Consider the following 21,601-nt stretch of genomic DNA (forward strand, 5'->3'; position numbering starts at 1 on the left):
AATTCTCACTAAAAAAAAACTATGAACAAAATCCAAAAATACTGCACGAGAACATTGCTCAAGTCTGCTGGCCTGCTGCTTCATGCTATTCTGTTCCAGGGGCAGCCACAAAATGGCACTGTTAGCCTAGGGATGTTTCTGCAGCAACAGAGGAAAGTGAGAGCAGTCCTGAAGGCCTAGGTTTAGATTTTGCTTTGAATTGATGCCTGGAGAAGCCTTCTCACTGCCCTATGTCCTAAAGGCACCAGCCTGCTGGGACAGGATTATCCTTTGCAACTACGTCTTTAGCTCTCCTTAGTCTCAACAGCTGCACACATTTTATCTGAAAGTGACCTACTGCAGTATCTCGGAGGATCTTCCAGTCTTCAGGGAGGGGAAGAAAGTTTTGTTGGCTCTTCCAACACGGTGCTTGCCAATCTGATGGGTTTGTCCAAAGAACTCCCAGAAGGGCGGCCTCCCTTACAAGGAAGCTTTGCAACTCTACCCGTATCAGAATTTTCTTGGCTTCTTACCTCCATGCAGACTGGCAGAGGAAAGACGTCATTCTCACCAGCAGTTTGCAAAAAGGAAAAAGAAAAAAGAAGCACACACTGTTGACACTGCTGAGGTATCTACAGTATCTATTTCTGGAACAAGCACAGAGCTCAGACTGAGTAAGGAGGCAGCCATGTGGCACAGCCAAACTCAGATTGAGCAAGCCCACGTCTTTGAATCCTGAGGTCTGGCTGAATTCAAGCATTGCACAACAGGGAACAAGAGCCCAGCGCCCCATCCACTCTGCCCTCCGCTGTCTGCAGACCAGGAACTTTTGTGTGATGTTCTCAGAAATGCCACCCAAAAGCAGCTTGGGAAGTTAACCATGTACATGCAATGACTCTTCTCCAAACATCAACCCAAGTTGCTTTAGAAAACCACATAAAGCCTTTGTATTCAAATTCAAGTCTCTCTTCTAGTAAGTACTCTTCTGTAAATAGTGACTTAAATTAGCAGGAGCACGTAGTTGCTATAAAACAGTGCAAAGCTGTCACGTGCTCATCTACAGCCACACTCCTGGAGCAGGAATCTACAAACTACACAGAGACATATTTGACACTGAAAATAGTCCTCAATACCATCCAGTGTTCAGTTCTCTGATACAAATTATAAACAAGCCTAATTGTAATTAAGAACCAAAATGCTATACAGCTGCTTTCCCCTCAGACTAATTAGCACTTTTTGCAGCTACTTATTTTCCTTATTTTCTCCTTTCCAAATATGTATCTTTAAGAAAAGCAACTGAAGCTGGCAGTGTCTGGTTCCACGGAAAGGACTCAGTTACTGTAAAAATTCAAGTATAAAGAGAGGAAAATACAAGAGAGAAAATACAAATTCCACTATGCTGTGTTGCCCAGTGGGTCTTGCACCACCAGTTCAGTATCAAGATTCTTGTTTGATTTTTGCTCAGATCAAATCACTGCTTCAGCAATTGTGGTCAAATCAAAGGACAGATTCTGTGTTACAGAAATGGTGACTGTGGGTGGGAATGTGCTGTGCGATTTTCAGTTCTCAGTTTCCTTTTCTCTGTCCTACAAACCCTTACCTTGCCTGCAGGCTAGGGAGGATAGCAGCTCAACTCAGGCAGTTCTGAGGATCTGTCTGAATAACACAGCCACCACCCCAAGGCTGCCTCAAGATTTACACCACTTCCAGCAAGCTCTGCCTTTGCCTTTCCTATACCTTTTCTGCATCCATCGTTTGCTCTTACAGTAAAGAAATCTTCATCTGCAGATGTCTAGCTCACAGTAAGGAAATCATGTCCAAACTGGATAGGTGGTACTTCGGAAGTCTTTATTGTCATTCTGATCATTTGCCCACTATAACTTTATCGTGATATATATGTTAAGAAATAGTTGATATATCGTTTATCAGGTCCTCATCAAAATGAGAGTTCTATGAGTTCTATGTTGTCTTCTGAGCACCATTCAAAGCTAAACCTGTCTGGACAGACAGCGACCCTCCATCTGCAGACCCAGAGTCTTTCTTGTCACATGGAGAACACAAGGCAGAGGGTAATGCACTGCCAGATGCAACAGAAGAGCCTGGTTTTAGGCATGTGCCGACCACGGATGGTCAGGAGTGTGGCAAGAGTCCATTCTTCAACACTGATAGCCACAGTCAATGTATCTTGGTCCAGTTGGTCCCATTAAGTCATTGACTTACTGGAATAGAAACAGCTGGTGGGATGAATACCAAGAATAGTGGAGGACAGCACTGCCCAACTAGGCCACAGGCAGCCAAACATACGGTCTGTACGAAATCTGAACTGTCCCTTGAGGATAGAAGATGGACAATAGTTTTCCCCATGTTACTGAGGATAAACAAAAATATGCACTCACGAAACTGAATATTGTATTTATGGTCTCAAAGCTACAAATTCCTTTTAATAAGTGTAAATCATCAAATAGCCACAAAAGTGAAAAGAGACGTATAAATCTCTGGCTGCTGGAAGAGGTCTCTTAATAAATGACTGGCATTTATGTTATCAGATGGCGTTTGGCCTTACAGCACTTTCTGAGAGAGAAGACAAAAAGGATACTGCACCTTTCATGTTCCTTGGATTCTGTCATTATTTCTCCTTGAATTACAACTGGTCTACATTTGGTGGCCATTTTCAGCTTTTAAAACTGTGTTCAACATAAAAAATATTTTTTTCCAAAATACACTGGGTTCTTTCTGTTAAAAGTCATCTTTCTCCTGTAAAAATCTTCCCCAGCACTGCATTCTTATATAAAGCACTTATTACACAATTTGCTCAAAGTGCCCTTGAGACGCTAAGATCTGAAGCATGGAGGATTCTTTTTCTTTTAAACGAAGAGAAAGAAAGGAAAAGAAACAGAGAAGAGAGGAGAAGCAGTCTGTCAAAAATTTTCATTGTCATGTCCACCTGGCTACATCTACTATGGGCATACAGGGGAAAAAAGAAAAAAAATGGGCAAGAAGAAAAAGGAGAAAAGAAAGGAAGGAGAAGTTGGGAGTGGAAGGGAGAAATAAAAGGAAAACAACAAAAGTTCATCCTAAGCCTGGGATCCTCCAGGCTATAATATTCCAGCTGATAGAAAAACCACTGAACAAAAAAAGTAGTCTAGAAAATAGAAAGTGTTGTGATTACAAAGTTGAGCATTTCATCAGTACAAACTGGTCTTTGAACGTCCTTTGGGAGAGCAACTGTAGTGTCCAAATTGGAAGGAAAAAAATACAACACCGCATGGAGGAGGACTTTTTTTTTCCCTTTTGGTTTATCACAGCATTTTCTTTTTTCTTTTTTATTAATTTTTTTGGCACAGCTTTTTTTCCCAGCCATCAGAGCAAGTTCTCAGACGCAAACCAAACAGTGCAATGCCTAGCTGGTGGCTTCATGCTTCCAAGGCTGAATGTTCCAGGTGGAAACCATTCCCTCCCCCTCTGAAGTGACTGTGTTTTTACTCCTTGATGAAGGTTACGGACAAAATACTAGACACCTGTGGCCAGGGAGAGTTGGTTTCACAGTACACTCTAACTTTGTTCAAGTTCGTACAGTTCTGGAGCTGTTAAGAATAGTTTTGAAGAGTGCTTCTCCCCACACATTCACTGCTGGTCCATTTGAAATTTCTTCTAAAACTTCACTTTTACTTTCGCAGATCTAGAACACAAACCTAGAAGAAAAAAGACTCAGGATTAAGAAACATTTTTGAAAGTTATTTGGAATTCCTACTTATATATGGCCCAGAATACAGGCTGATCAGCCAGCTGTGTGCTATGCTCCCAAGCTTCAAATCAAGTCTGTCTTGAGTACCTGTTTACATCACACAAGCAAGGGAAGAAGTAGAAAACACACACTGAAGACTTAGCTGGGATTGCACTGAATTACAAACAAGCATTTTGGTGGCACATTCTTTATAGATCTATATGCTCTATTTAGTTGCTTATACCCTTCAATTATTTAAGTATTTCCAAAATATATGCACAGGCTGGTCAGGCACGACACAGGACATAGAGCAGACAAGTGCCCTCTTGGAGCAGCTACTGGAAGCCAGGGATGGCACCAGTTCAAATGGTACAACTCAAACAACTGAATCATGTTCTATGTGTACCCTTCATTGAAAACAGTGGAAAAATACTACTCTACAGTAGAGTTATGCCAGCCAGATGTGTAGAAGAGTCATTTTAGTTGGTGTATAGCATCTGTATGTCCTTCACAAGCTGATCATGCTATAACTGAATTTTTTTAACAAATAACCAAAAAAATTGTAATGAATAATTAGTTTTTGTTCAGCAGTAGCTTTCCTTTACCACGGGATGAATTTGCTGGGTATTGTACTGAAAAACTGCTCCCACTGGTACTATTCAAAAGTACATTTCTTCTGTGGGGAAAATTAGAAAGCCCCAAACCAACTCTGAGAGCGTGTGATCAATCATTAAAAACTGACATTTAAGATAAATAATGATAGAAACACTACTGCTGTTATCAAGTATTTAAAATTCATCCCCATCTTTGACAATATTCACCAATTCCACAAGCAGTCTTCATTTTCAATAAAAATATCACCTCCTAGCATGCAAAACCTTTCAAATCAGGAGCAGTTCTAATATACTCCACTATTTCTGTCTGGAGCTGTCTACACCTTGAGTCCTGTCCAGAAAAGGCAACATGGCATACATGTTCTTCACTGACACTCTCCAGAAGAATAACTGCCTCTCAATATTTACAACGTGTAAAGCTTCTTACCGATCCATCTGATGCGCTTGCTCCCACTTTGTCTCCTCTAGCATTCCAGCAGACTTCAAAGATGCCTCCGGTGCCTCGGTAGCTATGTACTAGAGTTCCACTCTACAAAGCAAGAGAGCATGCAAACATTCAACACAGAAGTTCCTTCTTTTTCTGTGTCACAACATTAAAGAGAAGACAGTGGTGGTGCGTGGGAACTACTCATATCACCTGACTATAGTCTAGTCATCTTTGTAAGATGCTGAAGTTAAACTGGTCTTTGATACTGAAGAGAAACAGGCTCATCCAGAAAGAAATTTAGACTATGACTCTTAAACATCTGTTCTTGTCAGCTCTACAGCAGTAAAGGTCTGTGGAGTTAAGCTGAGATGTCTTCCTCTAAAGTTTATTGTTTAATTCAGTACTTTGGCATCAATATTCAAAACCAAATCCATGGAACTGTGGAACTGTATGGCCTTTTGCCATCAGTATGAGAGAGACTGAATCTTCCCCAAGTTCTTCATGCAGTATACCTCTTCTTGCATTAGAACCAAGTAACAGGAGAACTTCCACAGTTTCCAAGCATGTACAGATCACCAGACAGTTTCAGGAAAAAAGCTGTGCAGACATGAAAGTAGAACCCAGCAATTTTAGCTTGCTTTCAGTACTCAGGATCTAGTACATGAGTGGAAAGAACTTCTTGGCTCTGGGAAGAAAAAACTCCAAATGCTCCACTTTTTTCTGGAGTATCTCCCATCCCTAGTCTATATTCCCCTTGTATCCCTCATCTCACCACCAGAAAGGATAAGCCAGGTGCATCAGATTCACAACTGAACTCATCTTGTTACTAAATACAAGTATCACTTAATTCTAGTGACTCAACTGTTACGCTGGGATTTCTATCAGTCAGTACAATCAGGCTAACCCTATCATTACAGGTATATATATGCAGTATATGTATTTTCCATTTAAGTTTTTATTATTAATGTGTCATTCACATGAATCAAAATAGTACCTGAGTATTCCATATATGGACACATTTGTCAAAGGACCCACTGGCTAGATATTTTCCATCGGGACTAAAAGCTACACTGTAGACAGGCTCTTGATGTTTTGTTAATGTATGGATGCAGACACCTCGGTCAACGTCCCACAGCCGAACAGTGGAATCAAATGAAGCACTGCAAGAAGCATTCAAACACAAAGCATGTCTCAGTTTGGGTGTTAATCCATTTGTAGTTTAATACTGTCAATGTCTGAAAAGAATACGAAGCATTTTTTTTCTGGCTAAGAAGAAAATAATGATTCAAACAGAAAAGCAAAACATTAACACTTGTACATTCTCCATGACAAGGACTGTACCTACAGAACTGAATTCTCACATGTAGATCTTAGCCCAAACAAGGCCAAGCTCCTCTTTCTGAGGTTTCACCTGCTGTTATCCAGGAAGGTAAAATGCACATTGCCATTAATAGGATAAACTGTTCTAGAGAAATCTTAGAGAAATCTAATCCTTAAGAATTTGTGCTTTTTATTAATAAACATTCTGCAATTCTCTAGAATTGTGATTCTTTTTGTTTTGTTTCAGTGCTGGGTTGTTTTTTTGTTTTTTGATTGTTGTTGTTATAGATCATCTATATCCCCAACTGTGGGCCTAGAGAAAGGCAAGGGAAATCACTGGTACTAAAAATGATATTAAAAGAACAACTCCAAGAAAGCCAAATTCTTCCATGTCCACTACCAGACTGAGGAATAAAACAAATAAAACAATTCAATGCAATTCCTTCCCAAATTGAAAACATCACAAACTGATTTGATGTCATGGTACTAACCCTTAATTGGCATTCTACAAGTATACATATTTCCTAAACTCACAGAAGAATTTTGAACAGATTTTTAAGTAGAATTTTGAGCGTTATCCATTAATTAACAGGACTTCAAAAACAGTCAATATCTGTCCAGGTGAACTGATGACCCTTGTTAGAACACATTCCGACTGGCTTAAGAGGCTGCCATCTGTTTCATTTAAGACATGCACTCATAACAACCAGATGCTGGATATGAAGGTACAATGCCACATTTACAATCATTTTATCGAGATAACCGAAAAGTTAAAATATCCTATGACTCAACTCCTCTTCTTTTTCATCTTTCAGATACAATTCCTCTGCCTTTTGTATCCATCCCCCTGATTTAGAAGTGCAGGTACTGTTTATTCAGCAGATGGCTTATTAGAAGTGTAAACAGAAGACTGACAGCAAGATATCAGTGGAGTTACACGTCAGAACAATGATTCTTCTCCTTGGTAGGCAATAGAAAGAGGTGTATTTTTACCTTGCTAACATGATGTTGGAGTTTGGGTTGCTGGTGCCTGGTCCTGTAGGACTCCATTTGATAGTATAAATCTCTTTGCTGTGAGCCTGAAGGTCATGTACACAGGTATCTTGCTTCATACTCCAAATCTATATTAGAGTAATTGCAAAGGGTTAAAAACAGCAACATTAAAAATCTCAGGTGAACTATTTCAGTTCTCTCCATGTTATTCTTGCAGTTTGTCTACTTAGTATCCAGACACACATATACATATATACAACCTAATTTGAGTTTATTAATACAGCAGTTTGACACCTACCACGCACATGTCAGAACAGTCCCATGAGGGAAAAGTGCTACACATTTAATAGTACTTATTCAATCGATCAGAAGAACTGAATAGTTGCTATACTGGCCAATGCCAATGCATGTATTTTCATACAGAATCTGAAGTTATTCTATTCAGAGAAGTTCAACTTGCGGTTTGAGTCACAGAATACAACAGCAGTCATCTTACAGAATAAGAGTAAAATCTTTATAATTGCTTAGAATGTAGCAATTTTCCCAACAGCCAAGTCAGATTTTCCTTTTCTTCCTAAACTCCATTTGTTTTCCTGGTATGGACGATGGAAGAAGATCAGCTATGTATGCAGTGTTGCATAGCCAAACAGTTAAATACAAGATAAACAATCCACAGTGGAGACAGCAGGTAACTTAGTAAATCTTTTCTTCAGATAACTGAGGAAACAAGACTATGCTAATTCACAGCAAGCACAATAAGTCAAAAATAGTCCATTCTGGAAAGATACCAGAAGAGTAGGAACAATTTAACTCATTTGTTATAATTTGCACTGTGAGGGAAATGATAGGCTCTTATGATGATTTTTCAGCAGCATACCCAAGTCTACTTTTGGAAATGTTACACAAAACTTTTATAGGAGCTGTATTCTATAGTAAAGGCAACATATGCCAAGAAGTTGATGAAAAGTATCAAAAAACTCAAAAAAAAAAAAAAAGAGAAAAAAAAAGAGCTGGAGAGGACTTGTTTCCAAAGGAAGAATAAAAATTGCCTGAAAAGGATTTGCATTCTCTATCACTGAAGGAGTGATGGAGGCCTTTGGCTAGGCCAGTAATAGCAAATGACTCACACTTTCGCCAAATTCAGTCAGAAATATGAACTGGTACCAACAATCCACGGTGGTTTTTAAAACACAGTGTGGAACTGGGTCATTCTGACCACGGGGTCAGAATGTGTATGCAGAGTAACACTGGTTACTGTAATACTGCTCTGGAGTAAAATAACAGATGAGGTGTTCCCCTTACGTCTCTCCTAGCCCTATTTTCTGTAAATTTCCACTCTTCTGAATAGTCTAGAATAATGTTTCTAGAATCCACAGGGAATGAGACTCCAGAGGGAACGTGGCAAAGACAGAACAGAATGGAGCAGAACATATTACATGGCTACATATTGAGAGAAAATATTCCAAACAGCAGTGTTCACCTCACTCTCATCTACATTTATAAGTTTCGCTGCTCTCTATTTCCATTCTTACACAGTCTGTGTGCATACTAGAAATGCCTCTTGCCTTACCTGTGCTGATCAGCAGTGGAAAGCGATACGAGCTTTAACTCAATTATGTTATGAGAAATGTGTATTACTAGTGCAATTCTATTTGCAAAACTGTATCTTGCCTGGGATGTTTGCTTTGCTCAGAGAAAACAGTAATATATTAACAGTAGTGTTGGGCTAGCTCTGCAGTCCAGAAGGAGGTCTTAGTTGTTACAGTACAGATCTTCCTGTATAGACATAGCCTTCATTTAATGCAGCTGGGAAGGGGCAACGAGACTGAGAAGAGTTTGGGCTGAAAAAGTTCTATGACAAGAAGTATTTTGGCAAGCCTAGAGCCCCTCTGTACTAACAATACTTTTTGGTACAGTGCTGTGGCCTGGTTGTGCTGGTAGCCAATGTTATTCCCAAGACAAAATCTGGATGAATCCCATCTACCTTCGAGTACCTAACAGAGGCAAGTAAACCAGCAGTACAGCTGCCTCAGGCTTCCTATACAATGAATGGATAGAGAAGTATTTTCAGAGAGCACTTCAGATTTTTGCTGGGCTCTGAATATTAATGTCCTGTCCTGCTGCTCTGGCCAAGGCTTTTAAAAAAAAATCAGATGACTTCAGTGAAATTACTTTCAGACAGAAAGACTCCAAGGGGAAAAATCTTTACCTTTACTTTTTTTTTGCAATAGACTGCTTCTTGGCATAGGGATTGAACTTCCGTTGACAGGCAAGCAGGTATATATATATCTCTATATAAATATATATATGTGTACATTTAAACTAAGAATATTCTGTGACAGTGACATATCGGTCACTTGATACTTATTTGGATAGGATATTTCAGTTTTCCCAGTGGCTACTTCTCTATTTTCAATCTTTCCCATTGGCTTTAACAAATCTGTGATAAATTAAACTATTGTTCACGAAGAGTATTCAGTCATATAGTATATAATTCTGGAGAAGATTCTGAGAAGATTGAAAAACAAATAATTTTTGTCTTTACTTTTTGATCAGCAGGTGTGGAGATTATATTACCTTTAATGTCATATCATCAGAGCAAGATGCTAGCAGCATGCCAGATGGATCCCACTTGATAGCATTAACCTCATTCTGAAATAAAGAGTGATTTTAATCAGTGAATATTCAGGTTACCCGCATTGTACTGGGCACCCAGCAGAGGGCGCTCATGGTTTATGTCTCCAACAAGGTGAACTACAAATTGCAGCTCTGTGCTCGATGGGCGAACAAAAGAAGAGCTGCCTCCATAACAAACTATTTAAACACCATTTAGGAATGGTCACCATTTCGCGTTTGTGAAAAACACGCAGAATCACTCTTCTGATACGTTTTCTAGCACAACCACTCTCAAACTCCTCAACTGCAAGGATTTAAATAAACTTTCAATCGAGACAGAATAATAACACAGCATTAACAGATTTTTAAACTGAAGTATTTCTTAGCTTAGTATTTAGTAGATCTACAACAGAAAACACCAGTGGGGCACAGAGTTTTGTGGGCTTTATAATTCTTGGTATTGCAGTTCTACAACACAGGCCTCTCTAAAAAGGACTGTATTTCTGATGAAATTCAGCATACTGAATATTTCATTATTTTTCCCAGGTTAGTTTTTATAGCACTTTGCAATTAACTAAACCTAAAGTATCCCCATGGCAATCAGAAAGTTTCTGGTGCTTTTTTGAGGGTCATACGTATGTGGTAACAGTGTAAAAGAGCATTTCACAAAAAGGAAAAAGAATATATATTTTTTAAAGCATAAACTGGCTCAGAATCTCAGTGAAAATAATCCTGGAAAATATGTTAATTTTGCTTTATCCATTTTACACGTTTCAACTGACGTTAAGAGGAACTGTACAAATATTTGAAGGCAAAATTTGGTCCGTGTGCAAAATGGTGCAATTCATACAACCATAAAAATCACCGTCCTGCAAGTAGGAACATAGAACTTGCCATAAAATAGCAGCCTAATGTGAGTTTAACCACAAACTAGCTAGAGGTCCCCAAAAGCATTACTTTTCCTCTGTGTGAAGATAGCCAGTTCTGGGAGTTAATATCTAAATTACAGGTCTGTATCTGATAGCAGTTTTCTCATGAATGAAAGCTAGAAAAACTAGCCTTTAACAGGCACTGTGTACTAAAAAATGAGTTGTAAAATAGATCTTGAACAGATATTAGATGAAATTGATTTTAAAACTGAACAACAACTGGAGGTAAACTGTTCTCTTCTTATTCATCGTTCTCACTTACTGAAGGAAATTACACCAGTGGAAAACAAAATCTTATTTATTTATGTGCTTTCAGTCTGCAGCTCCTGCTACATATAAATAGTCTCATTGTTTAAGTTGCAGGTTTTGCCTCCTACAATGATTTAGAACAGTTTATCCCTTCTCACAGGCAGTGACTCACTCCTGAAGAACACGTTTTTAGGAAAGCAATGGGATATAATGCCAACGGCGTTTGCACCCTGCAAACACATCAGCTGTCATCGTTGTTAATAGTGACTTAATCACTAACATTTTAGACTTCTTAAACTTACTGTGTGTCCTTGAAAGGTTTTAACGGGACGATCACAGCCAAGTCTGCATACGTGAATGCACATGTCAGTGCTGCAGGAGGCAAAAGTAGTGTTGTTCTGCCAGTCTACATCCAGAGCAGGAGCTGTGAAGCAGAAACATCAGAAGGAACATTAGGGAACATAGCAAAGAAATATTCAACCCCAATCATTTTCCTTCTGTCACCCATGTAGATCAAAGAAACTAAAAACTTGCTGTGGGCCTATCACCTGCAACTAGTTGCAAGCCTGACAGACATTGTCCGAAATTTTCTCTTTTGCAGTGGGTGATTTAGATGCTTTGTGCAGGACCTACCTGGGAGAATCTTTTGGATAAAAGAGGGCAAAACTATCCTGCTCATGTAAGCCAGTCCAACCAAGCTGTTGGAAAAAAACTAATTCTGAAGAAAGAAGATGATTTCAGCTGGGTTAGAGTTTGATCAGAATGTGAAATGGTCCTGTGAATGTCAGATACAACACACAGGAGGGAGAAGGAGCACGTGGCCTTCTTCCTTTATACTCTGTGCAACAACGAGTGCAAACCTGTTGCTCTGTGCAGACACAAGTGGATCAACAATATCTGTATTCAGTTCAATTTGGCTGTGGATAGATTTAAGATCAGTACATTGATCAAACCTATCTGAAATCACAGGATGAGTTTCCGTAGAGGGTTTGACATTAATGGAGACTGAGCTACTGAAACTTTGTACATCGACAGCACCTCAGCATGAAACTATAACTCATGTGCAAAACTGTAAACAATCTCAAAATCTTTACAGTATGTGTTCCTATGTTTGCTGCATGGGTTTTTTTTTCTTCTTTTTTTTATGTTTTTTTTTCGGTTCAAGAAAGAGTTTAGCCGCCCTCCAGAGGATGATATGGGACTTGCCAAAACAGTAATGGCACTGGTGAAAAATGAATGTCTCAGAATGAGACTGGTGTCTAGAAAGCAAAGTTGAATCTCTCTCTGGCAACAGTATAACGTAAGTTTGTTATTAAAATGAAAGTAAGAAATGCCTTAATGCAAGGATGCTTAGGGAAATACTTTTATAATACAGAGGTAAAAAGATACCTGTTCTGCCAAGCCTATTCTATTTAAATACCTTTTTTCTGTTCTAATTTTCATGAACTGCAAAATGAGACTGAACATCATCTGATCATCTGATAGTTCTTTAAATGAGAACAGAAGGCTGGAATTGTTTCAAATACAAGTATTTATTTAAATATTAAAGAAAATTCTTAATAAAACTCTGTGACAGGTAAGGAATCCCTTCTTTGCAGAACTGTAAAGGAAATCTGTGCGAGAAAGGCAGATTACTTAGAGGTTTCCAATGAATGGGAATGAGCATCAGGAAAGAGTGAAAGATTTTGTTTCTCTAACTGCCTGCTTGTCTTTTTATTTTTTAAGCTGCAAGCTTTGTATTATTGTTCCAGAGCAAACAAAAGATCTGTCTTCATTAACAGCTATACACCTTCAGGGCTAATATCTAGCATGAGACATGAGTTGAAAAGTAATTTTCTGAAAGCCACTGGCACCTAAAGCAATGGATTTGCATTACTGTATAATTCGAATTATAGAGCGTTGATAATTAATACAGACTCATTTATTAGTGTGGTTAATCATATGTTTACTGGATAAATAACTACATGAAACTGTCCAGAAAAAAAAATCCAATGTAGATTTTGATGCACATAATTGAATTGCCAAAGTGTCTTCAAAACCACAGGATGCTGGCCAATTGCTTGAAAACACTTAGAATGTCACCTAATAAAAGCAGCAACAAGCCCTTAAGAAACGCAGCTATAATAAATGCCAAGAAGAAATGTATTACAATAATTATCAGTTAATTCAGGCCTCTCTGCATCAAATTTTGATGCGTTTTAGAATGAGAAGCTCAAACATGGAGTTAATTCTTCTTAATAAATCACGTAGAGCACTTAAATGTCTAAATAGGGGTGTAACATCAACGGTATGGAGGCCTTCAAGACCCAGACAAAGGAATCTTAAAGTTATGACAGTTTTGTCTGCACGTGTGTAACCTAAGCAAGTTGTAAGAGCTGAGTAAAAATTTTGTTGTTCCTAGGCCAACTGCTTCCAGACTTCAAAGACATATGCAAAGAAGAATGCCACACAAGTATGTGATTAAGCAACTATGAGCTGTATAGACCAGACGTTTAAATGCCACATTTAATCTCTGTACTGATAAGATTTTCAGATTCCAGATACGGTGAGTAATTTGCTGTCAGTCTGTTCTAGTGAACAGGTGAAGCAAGAAGGTCAAGATGAGGTCTTGGCTTTACAATTATCTAGGGACAAAGATTCCTGCTGATTTTAAGGGGCATGAATTTGTTTATATGCTTTTGGCCTATCAGTAATTTGTTGTTTTTTAAATTCCTATCAAGACATATTTGAAATGATCAATTCAATTCAATCATGTCTTATGGTAGAAAGACAACACATGCAGTAACAATTTTTCTTGTACTGCACTGGAATAGTTAAGTTTTCAACTTGCTAAAGGGAGAATCATGATACGTCCCCAGTGGATGTTGCTGAGACAGATACACTTCAGTGAACATGATTCTGAAGAGGCAACCAGGTTCTGAATCCATAACTATTTAGATCAATAGCTAGGGATTAGTAAGCCTAAGAATTTCATTACCTACAATATTATACAGTGCAAAATGTGGTTTAGTGGATAAATAAATGCCACAATGAGAAAATGTGTCAACAGACCCTGGCTCCTCCAAACTGACAGTTGAATTAATAAACTTGGAGTGACAAAAATGTAGAGTATGGATCTGTTGTGTGCATGGACATATTCTTTTGTCTTCCACTGAACAGCCATTTCTTTTGCAAATAGATGTATTTGAGAATGAGACAACTGGAAATCGAATTTAAGACTGTGGAAATGAACATCTTAAAATCAGAACTATGTGTTTTTTAATACCAGTAAGTACCTTGTGTATGACAGCTGTATGAAAAAATGATTAGTTACAGTGAACCTTTAGAGCATCAGAACCTGTAATGTTTTTGACAGTTTTAATCTCAGTTAGCCCATTACAAATATTTAATTGTGACAATTTACCAGGTTTGGATTATGAACTCAATTATCATCTTAAAAGTCTGATCTCGTGAATTTATGATTACATCAGTGACTGCTGTTACTCAAGATTACTCAGAATCTATATCTTGTCTATATCTTGTATCACAATCTATCTCCTGTGTTCTTGAGAAGGACAAGATGTACAACTGACAGTCCAAGTAAGATTGCTTTTGACTTCTGATAATTAGACAAAGCAAATACAAAAGAAATTCAAGTTAAAATTAAAAGATGAGAAACCCCTGAGGACCTTCAACGCTTGCCGCAGAGAATTCGTTGAGAGATCCACATTTGCGTCTTTCTAAAGTCACCATTTTCACCTTGATACTACTCAAGTATATAGATAATGACACAATCAGTCAGCAGAGTAGGGTTGGCTGGCATGTAAATCCTCTTCTGGAGCTCAGTTTGACTTTCAAAGCTGCTTCTCATTGTTAAAAGAGGATAAACCCAGAAACCACGCTACTCAAAATAGTTAAGACACAAAAATACTGGTTCAAAATTTGCTTTTTTCTCAGGCAGACAGATTTTTACAATAGGATAAGTTAGATTGACAAAATTAAGATGTGTATTTTATGTCAGTAACATGAGTTCTGCAAAGATTACCTGAATGGAAAGGAAACTGCTGTTTAGCTTCTCCTGTGTGAGCATCCCAAATTATTGTTGTCTGCATGAGGAAGAAGTGGGAAAAAATGGTTAGTGACTGGTTAGTGATACTACATTTCTAATAATTAAATTATGTCATAAAATGTTTAGCTGCAGAGTACCTTCCACTTCCTGCTACTGTGGCAGGACAGACTAAAGTACACTTTGCTTTCTACAGGTTTAAATCATTCCCACAGCTCAGGTAAGCAATTTCCCAACTCAAAACTACCATCTAGGTGAACTGTCAGCTTACTGGGAGTACATACTTCGAGAAAATAAATGAAGAGTGCCTCACCTTGGTGACAACAGATCTCATGAAGAATCACTGCTGTTACTGGGAACTGTTGTTAGGAGACAAATGGAGCTGCATACGGGCCAGTATTAAAAGGAATAAAACTCAATTCTCACAAATTTCCATTTTCACAACTATGTGAAAATATAGATTCATCTACCCTACAAATCAGAATGAGTCTGAGTGCGTTTCCCTTGATTTCCTCTATCATCGACTGGAGAGGAGCACTGTCCGTGCATCTCACTGTAACGCAGGCCATGCAACTCATCACTTGGAAGTGCCATTTTTCTCTCCATATTTTATAAAGGAAGCCAAAGATGACACACAAATCTAATTTTTCAGATGTCAAAAGTTAGGCAAGATGAATGCTGTGTTTATTTTCCAGTTTCAGTTTTAATGGATTTCTGCTCATCATCAGCAGTAATCTGTTCATTTTAATCTCTAATATGCACTTAGCTGAAATGACCATGTTTTGCTCGATTTTCAGTTGAGAACCACCATATTTTGCATGTTTGTAAAGGAAACCGTATATATTTTATCCAAATACAACAGCTTCTATAATTAGATGAGCTAAAAATGCAGTCAGTATGTGTAAGATAACTTCTCTCTTGGAAATTGCCGTGGTTGATAAAACTATATACTTAAGTAGTGGAAGCAGTTCTTTCTTTTATGGAAACATTTAAGATGCTATTTTAAACAGGGAGCAAATGGAGAGTTTTTTAAAACAAACTTCCACACAAAAATAGACTTCACATAAATATGTGAAGTCTCAAAAACGTACTCACTCACTTAACCCAAGGAAATCCAACACACGTTAGAACAAATTAAAGAAACTCCCCAAAACTCCCCACAGCATGTGAAGCAGAAGCAAATAGTCTTATGGAATTCAACAGCACATGCTCACTGAGTCAGCACACTTAGAAGTTATAATTAAGTATTTTTAGAACTCACTTTATCAACACCAGCACTTAGAATATAATTCCCCTTTTTGTTCCACTTCAGGGCAAATATTGGACCTTTATGTTGACCTAAGGTGCTTGCAAGGTTACCTGGAATAAAGAAAGAACATTATAATTTGTTTATGAATTAGTCAACTTTATTCTTTATTGCTGTTAACTGTGTAGGACCACTGATTGTTGTTTGACTTACCATCTTCTGTCCATATTCTTGCAAAACCATCATATGATCCTGTAGCCAATAGTGTTCCATCACTCTGTTGGGACGTATATAAACATCAAAGGTCAATACTAGATGATATCTGTTTCAAACAAAATGTTCTTCTCCCCCCTCAGGTTTGTGCATTGCAATTTATAGGTAATCTGAGTCCACACAGGAAAATGGACAGTATCATTATTATATAATATAAACTAAAGGTTAGTACTGCAAATAGAATGAGAAAATAAAACTCTCTGACGGCATAGCTCTGAAAAATTGAGCTATGCCATCAGATAAAAGTAATTTATTCAACAGGATTAGAAAAGGAAAACAAGATAGAAAAAAATTATTTGGGATTCTTCCAGATAACAAACAGATATTACATCTCAGACATGAGAGACTAAGAATCATTAACTGATTCTGAATATCCTTACCAAATCCCAGTTAAATGAAGTTCAGGCATCCATACTTAAAAGTAGAACCTAAACATATAAGCTACCTACCGTTATCACCTTGAACACTGTCTAACACAATGAAGCTGCTTCCAGGTTGCCCAAACAAAGACTCCCACATGTGCTCAGAGGCACAGTATCGTGATGGGCAGTCTCAGAATTCTAAGTGGAACTTACAGGTTCCAATTATGAGAAAAAAAAACCTGGTAACTTTAACTGGCAAATTACATGTATCCTTTTGGAGGCCGATCTTCACTGAAGGATAACTCCTGTGTGGCAATGAAAGATTTACTGGGCCAGAATGAGAGAAATCAAAAGGAACCTGACTCTGGAACCAGCTTAGGTGGGTAAGTACTGTTAGCAGTGGGCAATTAGTTCCCTAAGTGTTTTAGCTTAAATTAGGAATGAGATTCACCCCATTTACCTCCAGAAGTTTAGAAGGCAGGAGTTAGACTAACAAAGTAATCTAGCCTCCCCTCCAGAACTAGCAGCACTAACTGCTTCTGGAGTGTAATTCATTATCTTATTTGCTGTAGATTCTGCCCAGACCACCACGAAGGCACGTCTCTTAGCAGGAACCTAGATGACCAGTTTAGATGGCTAAATATGAGGGAGATTAGCCTTACCCTTGGTATCAAAGGACATTATCTGAATATGACTGCTAGAAATAACCTTTCCTGTTGTAACATAAATCACATAAAACAGATAAGAACTGATTTAATATATTAAACAATGTGAAAATTTCACAACGGAATATGATTAATATTGAAGTTCTATATAAATAATAAAGGCAGATGGCATTTCTAACATCATGAATAAAAAATTAGGAAAAAGCATAAAACGTTCTTTATAACATATGACCAACTCAACACTCTGTAAGCAGTCACACTGGCTGCAGATTTAAGTCAAGTACATAATGACGTAGGGGAAAAAATATGGAAACTCAAGTCAACTTCACTGTGTATGTGGGCCTCTTATACAGACAAAGGCAACAGCAAAATGGAAAAGAGAAGGAAAGCTCAGGGATTAGACATACAGTTTATCCAAATTTGTTAGCAGTAACTCATATTCACTGGAAAACTGAAAGCACGTTGGAAGCACTTATGGTGGTTAAATGAGGAACATTGAATTATGTTAGGTACTAGCCCAATGCAAGTAAAGTATCACTTTAGACTGGAAGGGTATGGATCTGCTGCAGGTACTATTAGAGGAAGCATGAACTATTGACAACTTATGTCATAACTGTTCTGAATCTTTGCTTATTTTCTTCTTTCAACTTCCCACTTCCTACTTCTCAATTCAGTTTTTCCTGACAATTTTTGTTTCCCACGGTGTACACAGAGAACAAATAATACGCATTCTTGATCTTATCCTAGTTTGCTTTGTTAACTTACCTGCACTTCCTGTAATATTCATCAACTTTACTGTGTCAAATAACCAATACATAGGGGAAGCTGACCTGCACAGCTACCTTATCTTACACTTCTGTGAAGCACCTAGCTCACCTAGCACCGAAGGACAGTGATATTGCAGTAAAGATTAATCAAATCTTGGTCTCTGACCAGCAACTGAAACTTTATGTAACTGATGAGAATCCTTCCTGGTGCTGTTTTCAATTCGTTGTGATCACTCTGTCTGTACAACAAAAACTCTGTCTATATCAACAAAATGGACAGAATGAAAATGATCTCAAAATTAATTAAGGTTCTTGCAAGGTCTTATAAGTTCATTTTACACTGCTCAGCAGCAGAAAGGAGACATTAAGCAGTCTTAATGCTGCCCAAAGACACTGCCCAGCCACTGGGGATTCCTAAGAATACCTGTTTTCTTTGCTCACTTCAGTCATCCCTGTGCGATACTGTAATATGTAAGATAAATAAAAGATTTTGCAGGATAAAGGTCAGTAAGGGATCAAGTAATACAATTTCACCTGGAAAGTGGATGGGTGACAGAGAATGACTACACATGTTCCTACCCAAATAGACTACCAGGTGAGCACATGTTTCGTACAACATAATTCAGATAGGAGTGTGTCTTGATAGTTCAATCTCAGAAGAAGCTTCACTGGTGCTTACATCTCCTCATATGCCAAAACAGAATAACTATGGGATGCAAACACAATATTAATCAGCTTTCATTACTACACGGATTGCTTGTTTAATTGTCATTCTTAAAGTTAGCTGAGTTTATTTTTACTCATGCTCCTAAAAACAGATACATAAATACATCATCATTAAGCTTGAAGATGGCAACTGTACTGGAAAATTAAAGCATACAGGGGAAAGTTCAGTCTATTATGAGTATCTGAAACAAGAGGTCAGTAGGTTAGGACAGAGGTTCTGGTCACTTCAGATATAAAAGATACAGAACAGCAGCTGTAATTGACTCCAAATTAAATTTAGACAGTTAAAAACCACACACAGTCTTAGAAGCTAGCTTACATTCCAGTCCAGTGAAGTCACATCCTTATTGCTGGGGACATCATGTCCTCCTTCTCTTATACAGTGCCTCAAAACTAGTTGAGTGGAACCACTGTTGCTGTTCTCATTGAGATTCCATATTCTGGCTGTTGAGTCTCCAGATCTACAAAAGCAATTGCAAAGAGATGAAAACTATTGGTGGCAACCCAGCAAACAAAGTAAAAAACCTTTGTTTCTGTTTTTAATTGAGAAAACATCACAACCTTTCAAATGTGGCTTTTCAATTCTGCACTTCCTGCACTCCCTATACTGGCAAATATTTTTAGAGAAGTTATCTATATGATATCTATCATCTAAATCTACATATGATATTTATCATCTAAATCTACAGCATAACATCATTTGCTTTATTCAAAAAATAGTTGTACATTTGCTTGCTACCTACATTTTGCACTTCATTCACATTACCATTGCAGAGATGGTCTTGAGGAACTTAACAAACATAAAGGCAGCCCTTTACACAAAGGCTGTGCTCACATGCCTCCTACAAAAATGGCACACAGCCACATTAACCTCCTAATGGCAGACAGAGCCCCTGGTGCTCCCCAGAGGGGCAGAATGCAGCATCATCATCTGCAGAGGTGCAATGTCACCTGGCAGCTGCCTTAGGGAAGGGGACCTGTAACAGTGTGACAAAAGTGCTACAGTGCCTGCTTCCCGGCTCTGCCTGAGGATTTTCATCTACTTCATAGACAGAATGTTTTCTAGGAAGATATTTTCATTGCAGACTGATGTTGTCTAGAAAATGCTGTGAGGAGAAAGTGAAAAGTTGATCATAATCTGCTCAAAAATTATAGTTATTTTCACTGTGCGCAGATCTTCCTTCCAATAAAAAATGTCTCTGAGGTCAGAAATCAATTTCCAGCAGAGTGGAAGAGATCATGGTTTCTGGTTTACTGGGATTTGCCTCTTGCCCTCCCCACCCCCCTCCCCTCTCTTTTTAAGCAATTAATAACAACAACAGAAACCAAAGCAACCAACTAAGATGGATTTCTTGCTGTATCCAGAGGGTAATTTTCATTTACCTGCGCTAAGCAGAAACCTGGAGCAGAATTAGGATCTCTCCTATACTTCCAAGAATTCATACAATCAAAACTAAATGTTATTGTTGATGCATCTGATGTTAACTTTTCCTTTTAATTAGTGACTCGGACTTACTTTCCAGTACATGACCAAGTAGAAAAAGTATTTATTTGAAGACAGAAGTCCTGAGATCCATTTTTGCTTGGATAACTCATGTTCTACTGAAAAAGAAATCTACTACAAGAGAATTTTGTACTTTATGGTCTACTAATAAAACATTTTAATTGTTCATACTAAAAAATACCAAGCCAATTTAGAACACTTCATACTTTTCAAGTGCAAATAATGACCCATAAAACAACAAACTAGATTGATTTTTTGCATATTTTTCTATCAACAATATAGCCAGATTTTACATGAACAATATTTCAATCGCACAAGAAGAATCCTCTTTGCCTGTATCAGTGTCTCTGAGGTCTGCTGGATCACTGCATGCTTGGGGAACGTGCCTCCCATCTCCTCACAACCTTTTGTGTCAAGCTGAGATGTGATTGCTGGCCAGGGCTTTGTCACAAGCTACTGCCATTCTTTGGCTACTATGCAGCCATTCTTTGATTGTTGGCACACATCTTTCACATTGGTGATTAAGAAATAATTTGAATCAAGATAGTTTTTGTCATCATAGGGAACTATGAATGTAATACAGCTTCTCACTTCTTCAGAGGTTTAGAAAACTGAACAATTTTGTATGTATTGGCGGGAAAGTCCATGAAGTTAAACACAAGGCTCAGAAGATAAGGGGCATTTTTAGTTGCAATAATTTACAATAGTGGGAATGTAAGTCTTTCATAGGCTTGGGTTACTCGTTAACATGCTAAGTAGGAAATTCCTCCAGTGCTGGCTTCTACACTGTGTAAGATTCCTGGCCAATTCTGCCCTTATTATAATAATCCACTTTGCTATTGGACCCGCTGAATAAAATACGCAGCCACTTGGCTATCAAACACAATATCCTATTTGCTATTTCTAAAAGGGTTATGGCTTTGTTTTTCAACAGTTTTATTTAGTCAGTTTTCTGGCTGTGCTTGGGCAATCTTATTTTCCAGTATTTTAATTTTGTTTTTCCATTTTCTTCTTCCTAAGGCTACATAAGCTATTATGTGTCCCTGCAGAGAGGCTTTACAAGCCTACCAGTGTGTGGCAGGGGTATTTGTGTGTCTTCCCCTTTGTTGCTGGGGACAAAAAAAAAAAGAAGAAAAAAAAAAAGTATTCTCTGTTCTGGAAA

At 38.0% G+C, this 21,601-nt stretch overlaps 1 protein-coding gene across 3 annotated transcripts in view; it reads right to left on the reverse strand.

Annotated features, from left to right (window-relative positions):
- The window catches only part of TBL1X (transducin beta like 1 X-linked), a 139,048-nt gene continuing 117,447 nt past the window's right edge, over nucleotides 1–21,601 (reverse strand). For all 3 annotated transcript variants that reach the window (XM_003203099.3, XM_010726681.3, XM_010726686.3), the window contains 10 exons: nucleotides 19,255–19,396; nucleotides 16,356–16,419; nucleotides 16,158–16,255; nucleotides 14,876–14,936; nucleotides 11,154–11,275; nucleotides 9,635–9,709; nucleotides 7,058–7,185; nucleotides 5,739–5,904; nucleotides 4,745–4,846; nucleotides 1–3,671 (listed from right to left, as the gene is read on the reverse strand). In XM_003203099.3, coding sequence (XP_003203147.1) covers nucleotides 3,645–3,671; nucleotides 4,745–4,846; nucleotides 5,739–5,904; nucleotides 7,058–7,185; nucleotides 9,635–9,709; nucleotides 11,154–11,275; nucleotides 14,876–14,936; nucleotides 16,158–16,255; nucleotides 16,356–16,419; nucleotides 19,255–19,396 — 985 coding nt within the window. In that variant the 3' untranslated portion in view covers nucleotides 1–3,644. The remainder of the gene's footprint in view (nucleotides 3,672–4,744; nucleotides 4,847–5,738; nucleotides 5,905–7,057; nucleotides 7,186–9,634; nucleotides 9,710–11,153; nucleotides 11,276–14,875; nucleotides 14,937–16,157; nucleotides 16,256–16,355; nucleotides 16,420–19,254; nucleotides 19,397–21,601) is intronic.

Source organism: Meleagris gallopavo, chromosome 1 (genome assembly GCF_000146605.3).
Source record: "Meleagris gallopavo isolate NT-WF06-2002-E0010 breed Aviagen turkey brand Nicholas breeding stock chromosome 1, Turkey_5.1, whole genome shotgun sequence".
Lineage (NCBI taxonomy): Eukaryota > Metazoa > Chordata > Aves > Galliformes > Phasianidae > Meleagris > Meleagris gallopavo.